This window comes from Indicator indicator, chromosome 4 (genome assembly GCF_027791375.1).
Source record: "Indicator indicator isolate 239-I01 chromosome 4, UM_Iind_1.1, whole genome shotgun sequence".
Lineage (NCBI taxonomy): Eukaryota > Metazoa > Chordata > Aves > Piciformes > Indicatoridae > Indicator > Indicator indicator.
The window spans coordinates 1307312-1320534 of NC_072013.1; the positions used below are offsets into that span (position 1 = coordinate 1307312).

General features: G+C 38.3%; 1 protein-coding gene across 1 annotated transcript; it reads right to left on the reverse strand.

Annotated features, from left to right (window-relative positions):
- Positions 1-2834: 2834 nt before the first annotated feature.
- On the reverse strand, positions 2835-4823 carry FLRT2 (fibronectin leucine rich transmembrane protein 2). The gene has a single exon (XM_054400534.1). The coding sequence runs from the start codon at positions 4821-4823 to the stop codon at positions 2835-2837; it is 1989 nt and encodes a 662-aa protein (XP_054256509.1).
- Between the last annotated feature and the right edge of the window lie 8400 nt (positions 4824-13223).

Below are 13223 nucleotides of genomic sequence, written 5' to 3' on the forward strand. Positions count from 1 at the left end.
ATCTATGTGAGTACCAGTACACACATATACATACATATATATGTGTGTGCATGTCTATATGTGTGTATATGTACATTCTATCACCTGAGATCAAAAACAAAAGTCTGAGAATGCCTTCTGCTTTCACCATATTAGGACAGGAACCACATTTGTTGTCATCCTTTTGGGCTTGTGGATCATTCACCTGTAGTTCAGACAAACTTCCTGAATAAGCAATTTGCTATAAATAAGGCTCATCAATAAACTATGGGATCCTGAGGCCTAGAACAGAAGATGTTCATCAAGGAGGATAAAGATTCCTCTGGTATCAGACATTGAAGTATAAAATTGTAGTAAGAACATACTTTCAAAGGATGCCTTTTGAAATCAACTTACAACTAGTTATTTCAGTGAAATTAAATACTATATCCACACCCAATGAGAATCTCTGACTCAAGTTAATTTCAAACTCCAGCATGCAATGGAAGCGTGCAGAAGCACTACTAGCTGCTGCTTGTCTTGTGGACTTTGAAATCTAAAACATTAAATGTACAAAACAAAAGTATCAACCTTCTCATCATAATCTTTAGTAAATAGATCACAGAAAAAAAAAAAACAACAAAACCAAACCAAAACAAAAAATCCACACCAACCCCCCCCCACCACTTTGCATAGACGTTTCTACCTAGAATTACACCATTTGAAATCATATGGCAGAACTTTATTCAGCAAAATTTCAGTGACTTTACCATTACAGTAGCCACACAGGCTGCTTAAAATACCTGTTATAGCCAGAGAAAATAGCAAATATACAGAACATAGAATGGAATTTCAAAATATGTTTATAAAAGGTGTTGGAAGAAAGATGTGGTTCCTTATATGATGATTGTACTGTGCCAACAATCATAACGGGATTCATTTTGCCATAGCAGAAAATGAGTGTTATCATGTGATTTGAATGTCAGAAACTGCACACTCATAGACTGCTGTATTTCAAGAATGGGTTGAGTGAAATGGGCAAAGGAAAGGATTAAAACCCTCTCTCCCAACATAAGTAGCCTCATAAAGTGAAAAGTCTAAGCATTCCACAGTGAAAGTGTTTCAGCCTTTGCTCCCAATCTACTTCCAACAACAACTTTTTGTCCTGAGTTGGTCTGTAAAAAGATTTCTTTTTGGATTCCTACTCCCTCAGGATTTTTTTTTTTTTTTAACTCTTTATCACGAATTTTTGCTTTTCCCTAAGCTCAGGAGAAATTGAGTTGTGTTAAAAACCACACAAACTTAAAGAAAGAATTAGATTCCACCACTGAGCTGGCAAGAAATCCAGAGTTCTTGCCAGTCAGAGTCAATGGGCTGGCTGGAATATTATATAATTCTGAAAGCATCATCATGATCATAATAGAAGCATGATGATTCACATAATGCATGTAAAGCTCAAGGACTCAAAAGGTATTCCAGTTAAATAATTTGAGAGAATAGAAAAGCAAATGCTAACCCCACCTACTGCTTACAAAGCACAGATCATTGTGGAAAACTTTCAAAAGCTCAAGATGAAGGGTATCAGAGAAACAGTGTGGGCTTGTCTTCTCAAAATTTCTCAATTAATCAGATACTTAGTTAATATCCATCTTTGAACACTGTACTATGCTGTATACTATCAAAGCACAACCAGGATTTAGACATGATTTCCCCTGATGAATCTATTTCAGCTCCTAATAGAACTGGAGGCCTTTCCAATAATTTTTTTTTTAAAATCTTCCTTATTTGTTTTGTCTGTCTTTCCCCCTCTCCCCCCCTACTTCTCCATACTGAACATAACTCAGAACCCTGGATCAAACAGGTCTTGAACTATAAAAGTCAGTAGTAACCCTTTCATTTGCATCATATTTTCTGCAACTTACACTTTTATATTCCAAATTCTACATGAATACTGCAGAGCTGGGAGCACTCAGAATTCCCCTCATACAAGCTTTACCTGAACGCGCTGTGTCAACAAATGCTGCTCCATTAAAGGGAGGTGCAACTTAATGACAGCTATCTGTTACATACTGATAACCTTCATCTCCCAGTGAGAAGGGTCAAAGAATGCCTAAAGCTTCTTAATCATAATGAAAAGCAGGAACAGTTTCTGTCATAAATGTATATAGTGTTAGGGGACATTTTCAGAGTAGCTTTTGGAAATAGAAATCAAGGTCACTTTAAGTTTGACACTGAGCTCTGTCTACCTTTCCTATTCCAAATATACTGACAGAAAACTAATCAAAGAAGAAAGCAGCCTTTTGGTAGCACTCAGAACTCTAGATTTCAGTTGGAGGTAGGAAATGCAGAAGTGACAAAGGGGAAGGGAAGTGATTCCAGTTGTTTGAAGCACAAGAGCCACTGCCGTGTTTAACTCAGAAGGGACGTACCCATTATTTCTGAATCACTTGTGTCCATTCCTAGTGACCCTGTTTTAATATGCACTTATTTTCCTGTACTGCAGGACACTGAGAAACTTAACACCCCTCAGACAGCTTCGACAGCAAAGTGGTTAATGTTTGAAGAATGAGTCATTCTTTCCTTTGCCATGACTTCGGGTTCTTATTGTACAACCCTGTACAGTACTTAGCAATATTTTTTAAAGTTTTAAAAAGCAAAGAGTTACAAAACCGTTTGCAATTAACTTGAAATAGAAAAGATAGCACTTTTTTTAAATCCCATTATATAGTACACCGTATAAATTACAGAGTATTCAAATGCATAAATGCATCTGTGAAACATTTATCAAATGTAATTTTTTTTTCATTGTTTTTCAGGGGTTATCTTTTTTCAGAGTTCTTTGTCTTTGTCCTAGACACCCCCATCTGCCCACACTATCACGTATGACAGTGCTCCAGGTCTGAGACATTGCTGTTGCAGTATCGCATGTTGTTGGGGATGTGGCAGTCTGTGTAGTTAATGCCCCCATTTGGGGTATAAATGGGCTGCAGTCTGAAATCTCCTTTAAGGAGCTGATCATTATTTAAGGAGACAATCTGGAAGCTGGTTTCCGTCATCTCCAGGATGGAGTTGTCCTTCTTGGTTCCTGCCTCGCAGTAATCATCTTTCCGACGGCCCCGGTTATATTTCCACTTCTGGGAGGTGTAACGCCCTTTTTTGTGCATGTGCCAGCAAAAAATGCTGAGCAGGACCACAAGGACAAAAATCACTGCACCCCCAATCAACCCTGCCAGCAGAAATGGGGAGCCCAGGTTCTGAGAAGTCGTCTGCTCATGGCTGGAGGGGATGTTGCTGCCATTGCTCAAAAACGAAGCCTTGGTCGTGGCTTCCGAACAGACAGTGTCTTCTGCAGTTCGGTAATTGTTGTAAGTATCCAGTGGAATTAAGCAAATCCGATAGGTGGATTTGGGCTCCAGATCTACCAAGCTTAAGTGTTGCTTATCTCCACTAACTATTTGTTCCTGAACAATTCCTCCTACCAGACTATGGCCCATTTTAACCCATGTGAGTTTATATGCCATCACGGTAAAAAGAGACATCCAATTAACTTGGATGCAAGTGTCATTCACAAAATGGATGGAGAGTTGGATCCGATCAGATATTGGAGGTGTCATCCTTTCTCTGTCTTCCCTGTCAGGAACAGTGGGGAGTGTGGCTAAGGTAGGAATGAGAGGATTGTATTTGCTACTTGGTGGAGAAACTGATGAGGTGGGAACTAATGTAGCTGGCATGGTTGTAGCTGGGACTGGGGTGATGATAAGCGGCAGACCAGGGGTAGTGGTGGGGCAGGACAACATATTCATATTGAGCTCCCTGACTGCCATACCTCGGACCTGCTCTGGTCCCTGGCACATAAAACCCCGTACGTTGATGGAAGCAGGAATAAACTTGAGCCATTCAGTGACCCACTTAATACTGCAGTCACACAACCAGGGATTATTCCTTACAGTGAGTTGCCTCAGGTTGTGAAGATTATCAAATACTCCCTTTACCAACATCCGAAGTTGGTTGTTAGAAATATCAAGGCGTTCCAGTTTGCGGAGGTTAGAAAAGGTTGTGAGTGGTATATGAGTTATCTGGTTGTCCTGCAAGTAGAGCCTTAGCAGATGTGTACCTGGAAGGTCAGGAGGAGGGTAGGTCAGTGAATTCCGCACTATTGAGAATTCCTTGAGCTTGGAGAGGTGGCTGAACGTGCCTTCAGCTATGCCTTTATTTGTAAGGAGATTGCCATCCACAATCAGCCGCTCCAGACTCGTAAGATTCTGGAAGGCCAGGTCTGAAATGACAGCAATTCTGTTTTCATCCACTCGAAGTTCTTGTAAGTCCACTGGAAGGCCTACTGGGACGCTGCTTAAGTGATTCTTGGACAAGAACAGAAGCTTGAGGCTGATGGCTTCCCGGAATGCTCCATCCTCAACACCAACAGTGGAGATGGAGTTGTCATCCAGGTGCAGCTCTTCCAGCTTCAAAAGCTGAGCAAGGGCTGCCCGAGAAATGGTCTGAATGTTGTTTTCCTGCAGGTGGAGAACCCTGACATTCTTGGGCAGGTTCATGGGGAATTCATCTAACTGGTTGCCATACAGGTAGACTGTGTGCACGGACTGAACATTGTGCAACTCTGCAGGAAATCCAGCATTATTAATTTGGTTATTATGGAGGTAGAGGACAGTCACACCCTCTGGTATCCCAAGAGGCACTGAAGTCAAACTTCGCTCATTACAATAGACAAAGTTTCGATCACAGCGGCACACTTTTGGGCAGGCCAAAGTTTTGCAGACCTGCATGTAAAGCCCCAGGGAAAAGATAAGCCACGATTTCATCAGAACAGCCCAATCTGTGGGACACGTTCTAGTCCATGAACCCATTTCTAATTTAAAGAAATAAAATACCAAAGTGTTAAAGAACTGATAACAATAATAAAGCACAGGTAGCAAAATCTCAGGTCATTAAAATTGCTTTCTATTTATGCCCAGTGTTCAGGCCAGTTGAAGTCCTGGAGAGTAAGTGTGAAATAATCCTCTTATAATTGGCCTACCTCCTACTTTTGATAAGAATGCCACAGTCTTATTAGCCAGGGTTACAAAGTTTGTTGCCTTCCTCCATGTGTGCTGAACAAAATAATAGCTGTGTCTTTGCAGGTGAGCAATAGGTTAATTTAAAGCTACCAGAAGTTGTCTGTATGAGTTGCTTGGAGGGATTATATTTCCTTTCCCTGAAGTCTGTAGGTGTTAGATTAGACTCAGCTTTCAGATGTCCACGAAGTCCTCATATCATCTATGTGTCAGATCCGGCCTTCCTGTAAGAGGCAAGAGAAACGAAAAAGCTGAATAGTATGAAATGTTTAACAGGTAAGATGAAGCCTATTGGCAGACTATTCTAAGGCTGTACTTTTTGTCACTTTCTGGAAAAAAAGGCATTAATATTAAACATTACCTTAATAGTACTGCTAAATACCCTTGAAATAGATTTGATGCAGTCACTGAAATGACTAGAGAACTTTCAGTGATTTTGGCTAAGGCTAGATCTATCACTTGTGTTTGCTTACCGTACCTCCAGTCTTTTGACCTCTCTGTTTCTAATCCTAAATCTAAAATATTTTATAAACCTAAAACTAAACCATTTAACTGGAAATTTTTGCTCAGGTATTATTTTTCTTTTGCAGAACTACTGACTAAAATGAATGTTATTCGCTGATGTTCAACAGAGTAGGCTCTGAGCCATATTATTTAATCACACTCTATGCTTTTTTTTCATTTCCTACTAGACTCTGGAATGTTCTGCTTCTGTTTTTGTAATGCCATTATATATATATTCTCCAACTTAGTGCACACAGCCAGATTATAGGTACTTATGAGGAAGGTCTTTTTAAAAAAGTACAGTAATTCACAAATACAAGATACCCTGCTGTAAGGTACATATTTGTTAGAGCTATCACCTTAATATAGTTTCTTAGGTGAGCTGTGCTGTCAACACACTTCAGAACTAGCCTGCCACTAAATGAAATCAGCTCACATCTGCTAAGTTGTTGTTTCAGGATATCAGCTCTGAGCAGTTTCTTCAAAACCATAAAAGTTAGATGCTCCCTTTAATTGTGCAACAGTTGTCTGTGAACAGCCACATAAACAAATGTGCTAGCTTTAGTATAGAGGAGTTCTTTAATGCATATTTTCAGCTTTTAAGTGCATTTTTAACTTTTACTTTCCCAGCTACTACTTAATATTTAGATCTATTAAAAAAACAATCATGTCTTTAAAGCATGCAATACAAAGCATACTGCATTGTATGACATTATCTTGTCTTGTTATACATTCTTTACAATAGCTGGGGGAAAAAAAAAAAGCTATATTTTGCATACTTGAACCTAATGAAGCATTTAAACCTTGAAAGGCACCAAACACACAGACATCAGGGCCTTGAACTACAGTTACAGAAGCACAGTATTTTCCCAGCCATCCAGATAATTCAGTAAGTGTAATTCAGGAATGCACGTTGTTTTGCTACATCTGTGCAGTTTCTTACATGTCCCAAATGCTGCCTTCGGGAACCCCACGGACTGAGTGTAAAAACTTTCTTTAGGAGTCAAACTCTACAACCTTGCACTTGTAGATCGTCATATTTATATGGAGCAGGATCAAGTATCAACCTCAAGGCTAGAACAGTTGGAGATAAAAATCGAGATCCTGAAAAATCCTGTTTCTTAGCATTATGAATTCGAGTGGTAAATGTATATATACTGTAATGCAAGCTATATTGTGTGTTTCCTTTTCTAGAAACGGTAAGATGGTTACCCCACTATTCAGGGTTTTCTCTCTCACAGGTATAATTCAGTCAAGAGTGGTTTCTTTTCAATTATGTAAGATGACGTGATAGTGTAGAGAAACCCTAACCTGATTACATTCTAACATGAGCTGAAATATGACAGTTTATCTGCCTTTAATATGGCCTGGCTCCCATCTAGATGATACTGCCTTGATCCATCAAGACACTGTCTTTTTAAAATAAGAAAGGATATGAAAAGCCTCTTCTGAGATGCTTGGGACCACATGGAATAATAATAGTGGATCTCTCCCTCCCTTTACATCATCAGAGAGAGAGTAACAGGGCCAGTAACAGTAACCCTGCACTGAGTTCTCTTTCAATTGTAAGTTCAATTACTGATTAGGTTTTATTCGACTCCCAGGTATGACAGAAAGCCCAGCTGAGGACATGCAGCCACAGGCAACTGCAGCTCCTGGGAATCTCCTAGGAGGGAATGTCATATTAAAACTGATTTATGCATTCACCTTTTTCTAGGACTCTGCTCAGAGCAGCTCTCACCTAGGCAAATGTGGCATTGATTTCAATAATTATTCTAGCAAATTGGGTCAAACAAAGAGCACTTATCATGAGTAAGAAAGCTTCAACTGGACAGTCACTTAAGCATATGAGCACTTTGGAAGCTGGGACCTTTTTATTGTCACATGAATTTGCCCTTAAAAATCTGTTAAAACTTTTCTACTGTTTTCGTTCCTTACAATGGTGAGAAAGGGAGTCCTTTTATTAATGCCATTATCCTAATCTCCAGCTATCAATCCCTAATAAACTGGTACTATAAAAGTCAGTACAAAAAACATGCATTGGTAGCTGCTGTTGATTGTAATAAGCAAGAGTACAAGGACAAATCTAGATATTTATGACTTTAGGATTTATTGTGGTGTGACAGAAGGAATGAGGAAGCAAGGATACAACTGAATGTGTTTAGATAAATATTTAGGGAAAAGCTGTCTTTTAGAACTGTTTAATAATAACTCATAGTAGTGGTCACAGTTACAGGATGTTTTAGCAAATCTCAGCAACACTAACACAAAAGCGAGTTTTGTCCCTGTGTTAGAAAGCTCTACCCCAAAGACATTAAAAAGACAGAAGAGGTGAACAATTTACTCAATTTAAAAAAGAAACTTTGTTTAAAAAAAGCATCCTTTACAGATTCCAGAAGGCTGGAAAAGCTGAAACAGTTTGTTCTTTAGCAACTGCCAAAACTGAAGGCAGGTAGAGTAATTGAACTTTCTCTCCTTCCCTGCCATGCTGGCTGCCTAAACAAGCCCTGTGTTTTCAGTATGCTCACATGAGCTTAGCTGAGCCTCTCTGTGAATGAACTGATCATTTGCAACAAGCAAATACCTCGATAGTAAAACCTCTGCCCATCATCACCTTGGTCATCTTTGTTTCTATTTCTTTACCCTGTACACTTCATTTCTATATTTCTCACTATATCCCCCTTGGAGCACAAGCCACATCTTCCCAGTGTCTAGGACGTTTCCTGTCTTGCTGCAGCCAGGATCTTAAATCCCATTAGGATTTAAGGAATGTTACAATAAAGTTGAGAAAAGAACATTGGAAGAGATGAGAACATATGCACACGTTTTAGGTAGCCATGTCTGAAAATCTGACTTGGTGGCCTGAGTTGCTGACATTAATGTTCCCTTTCATATCTGGAGAGGAGTTTGTGATTAATATTTTTAGCTCACTGCCTTTTTTAAAACCTGGTTTCTTTAAATTATTTTTTGTCATGACTAACACTACCTGGAGAAGAACAATTCTGTCTTTGTTCACTGGATAAAAAATTCAAATTTGCTTTTGTTCAACACTGGAACTGAACAGTTAAGATATTTTGCTTAAAGTTTTTCAAAGGCTGAAACACCTGGCTGCAAGTTGGAAAGGTGAAGGTGTCATTAGTCTCCCCATCAATGGTCAGAATTATCAACACAAATTTAAGCTTTAATTATCCTTCTGTGCATAGCTATGAAATAATTTCATTTCATAAATAAACATGTTTAAATAACTAATAAATTAGTGAAAATCCTACTCAAATTTGTGGTATCTAGGAAAGAAGGGAAAAACAACAAAACAAAACAGAAGAACAAAAAAAAACAATCCAAATGAAAATCCCAACAAAAACTCACCGCCAACAAAACAAACCAAGCAACCAACCAAATGAAACAAAAAAACCCCACTAGCAGCCTGTTTACAGAACTCTTTCCTACCTCACTGACCAGTATTCCCTCAGTGGTGTTGCCTATGGTGTCTAAAGAAGCTCCAAAGATGCCCTAGGAGCCATCCTCCCCACTTTTCATACTGCCTTCTTCCAAACATGCAGTCCCATGCATAATAGTCAAGGTCCCTGTGGTTGCCTGAGAACTTACTTATGTTCAAGGGAGATAACAGAGAATAAAGGGACAAGATAGCATATGGAGCACAGCCTGCATATGAATACTTACAGCCTGATGTTATAGGCACAGGAGTTTGTTGAGCTCCTGAAGCCAGGCTGTCCGTTTTCATTAGTCTTCCCATGTTTTATATTAAGGCTACTAATTTTTTTTTTAAGGGGAGTCAATGACATTTGTCTACTTTTTTTCCTTCAAGGAATCCTGAAAATAATAAAAAATAGTGTGTCCGTGGAATCCATTCTTTTTCTCTCTGAATTTCTAACAACTCAGCACCACTTTTCCAAGCAGTTCATTCATTTGTTGGAACCTAAGTGCAATACAATGTAAACCAAAAGGCATGTAAAACCAAAATCAAATGGTCATACCTACTCTTTTCACTACTGCCAGTCAGTGACTCTAATTTAACACAAAAAATATTTGGTATAAATTTTCTTGGCATTATTGCAGAAAAAGGACATAATCAAGTCGTAAACTTACTCCACATAATTATAATATACAGTTAAGTATAGAGCTGTTATGTCTGGAATTGAATGAGAAGCAGAAAACAAATCTAATTCCATTCCTCTGAAGCCTAGTACAGTGCTCCGAGTGCTTAAGGAACATGCCTGTATTTCTATCATCTGACAACAAAAAAATAGTTATGGAATAATACATGACAAATCTCTTTTTTCTTTTTCTCAAGTACTGTTCACATCTACATCCACATTAGTGTATACCCTGCTCTTTTTTTTTTTTTTTTTTAGCTGATTAGAAGCCCTAGATGAAGATTTATTCTGTATTTTTCTCTATGAGTTATTTCGGTTTGAACTTTGTGTTCAAAATTTGAGGCTATACTCTCTACATCAAAGGTGCAGAGAAAATGACCAAGCAACTAAAATACCCCTTAGTGTGCTTGCTGACCTGGCTGCTTTATAGTTATGAGCATGTCTTTTTATGTAAGAGGTAAGGAGGAAGAAAAAGAGGTGAAATGTATCAGAAGAAACCATCCTTGATGTCCTCTTCTGAAGTGAATATTGATGTCAGGATAAAGATCAGTAGCTAGTGCTGGAAGGAAACATTAAAGTGTCTCTGTACACTGTTACAGACACTATGAAGTCTTTATGGACAGATTTTGGTAGAGAAAGACATTATTGTCTTCGCAATACTGTTAGCAAAATGACTCAGCAAATGCACACAAATGAGCTCTTCACTCATCTTTTCTGCTCTGATCAGGACATTTCTGGTTTTATCTCTCAATTTACACTTATAATTATTCTCAAAAGCTTAGATCAGGCAGCCTGCTGAAGGCAAGTGAAATGGATTTGGATTTGCCTTGGTGGAGGCAGAAGACAGTTTAGTGAGTTGTGCATCTCGCAGCAATGGGTGTAAAGACTTAATTTGCCATCATCTTCATTGCTTGTCTCTAACCCTCTGCTCCTCCAAGCCTTCTATCTCTTTCAAGTTACTTTCCTACAAATTATTCAGAGGACACGCTTCCCAGAAGGATGCAGACTTCAGGAAATCCCTTTTTAAAAGGAATGATAATCAATAAAATCTTTGGATTTGGAAATTTGGGTTGTCTACAGGTTCCTGTCAATCAACAGGAATGTGACAGATTCCAATTCCTGAGCACCAGGAGGGAGAGCTAAGACAGCAGGAAACTTTCTCTCCCTTGAATAAACAAATATATTAATAAATTTGTGAGTAGTTTTCTTACCATCCACACACACATGCACACACTTCACCTTCCTCATAGAATTCTGGGATTGCCAGCAATGGCTGGTTTGTTTGACAGTGTCTCTGTTACATACCTGACAAACTCTGAGTAGTACAGAACTTTGGGAAAATTAATTTGTCTATATCCTGATAATTCACAACTTGAATTGCATATGCTTCATAGTTCAAGACTGTTTTTAACTTGCAGGTTACTACGGAGTGCACTTATTGTATAGTTATGAGGGAGGCATGCAAGAATGAGAGTGGAAAAGAATTAGTAATGGGAAGAAAAACAAGTTTGCGAAGGATACAGCTTAAATAAAACATTTTTTTCTCTCTATTTTTACAGCTTAGTAGGAATTAGTGACAGGTCAAAAGAGAGAAACTACAAGACATAATCACTAGAGTGACCATGGCAGTCTATGAATCAGGGCTGACATAGTTACAAGAACAATGGCATTAATGCCTCAGGAGTCACGAGGCTCCATGCATCCTGCTGGGAAGTGTGCTTTGCCACATATGCTTCTCAGACTTGTCTATAAGTGGACATTAAAGTGCCAAAGTTCAGATGTGTAGAATACAGACTACCTAGACTAACATACCTTTAAGCCTATGTTTATTTCAGCATTTTTTTTATGACAGAATGAAGTTATTCTCAAACCTTGATGTTGCATAACTTCATTGTGAATATATCACCTGTGATAACTAATGTACCCATGAGCCCAAGAATATCCATGTTTCCACAAAAAAAAGGCATCTCTGCTAGTGCACACAGATCCCTTATAGGTCAATATAATTTTTAACATAGACAATGTATGTTAAGGAATATGACTATTTTTAGAAAGCAAAAACATGAAATGAAAGACTACAGAACACCCAGTGGAAAACATCAAAGAAATGGCACATATCCTACTGCAGGCTGAATTAGTTGACACTGTTGTGCTACCTATCCAAAATTATCTTTTGGTTTGTCATACCACCCAGCCCAATTTGAATGTCTGCCTACACAGATTAATCTTGTACAGACCTCTGCTACTGATCATTTTATCTTCAGGCAGAACCAGAAGGAGAGTTCTAGAAGTGGAAAACTACCACTAAGTGCTCCTACCTGTGGAGTCTTTAATTCTAAAGTAGGAATCACTGAAAACTATTTCAAAGTAATTGCAGCTGTCTGTAAATGGGAATGAGGACACACATGGCAAATTAAAAAGCAAGATCTTTAATTGCTTGTGTACAAACAGGTAAGACTTCCACACAGAACATAAGGAAATAAAAAATGTGCAGAACTCCAACTTTTTAACTAACACGAGCTTCTGAGTTATGTAGTACTTCAAGGCAGCCCCAAGTCACTGATAGCCCAAGCATCTGTTTATAAGGAAATATCGCCGATTTCATTATAAAATTGCTAATTGTTGAAACTTTAGTCCAGATGGTCACCATCATGATATTTTCACTCTAGTGGTCAAAAAGGAACAGATGATCACTTCCAGGACTTACATTAAATGGAGTATTGCACCTCCCAGCAAAGGGCTATTGGTGTCTTTATTAACCTTCCCCCAAGGCCTAGTCTAATTTTTCACCAGTCTAATGCTGCACTGCTCAAAAGGTGATGATCTGTTTTGTATGGTTTTGAATTAATTCCCTAGTCTTTCACCCTCAAACAACTGATCTCATATGTTAGTTGCAGTAGTTGCGATGGACACCATAAACTCAGCAGTGTAGTATGTGATGGTGTAAAGCTGGATTGAGATACTTGGAAATGGTAGATTAAAAGAATCTTACATGAAGAGCCATCTGCAATTTCAACAAAATAGATTTTCATCAAAATATATCATTTCACTGCAGTCAAAACCTTTCATGGAGATTTGTTGGGTTTGATTATGTTTTCAATAGGAAATGTACCTGAAGTCCAAAGGTTTCTGATCATTTATGACCAGAGGACGGGAGGAAAAAAAAGCGATAGAAACAGAGTAAAAAAAATGACCTTTTTACCCCAAATGTTAAGTTTTGACACAATTTGATTTCATGACAGCCTTCACAAAATGATGTTTACATTCCACATTTTAAAATAATGAAAGTCATTGTTGTATTCTCTGCCTCTGGACAGCTGTACTTAACATGATAAAAGAAAAAGAAAGATACTCCTTTTTTGTTTGTTTTGTTTTTTCTTTCTTGACCACTTTCCAGAGGACTTGCAGCTTACTGTGACAAAATCTGAACATGTCTGCTTGAGAAAAACTAATAATACTAAACTAAATTAAAATAATTTTGCCTTTGGAACACAAATGTTCTGTACTGTGTTTAGCATAATGTATTTTGTAGTAAGAAAAAATGATGGTAACCTGCTGTTTCTTTGCAAGCAAA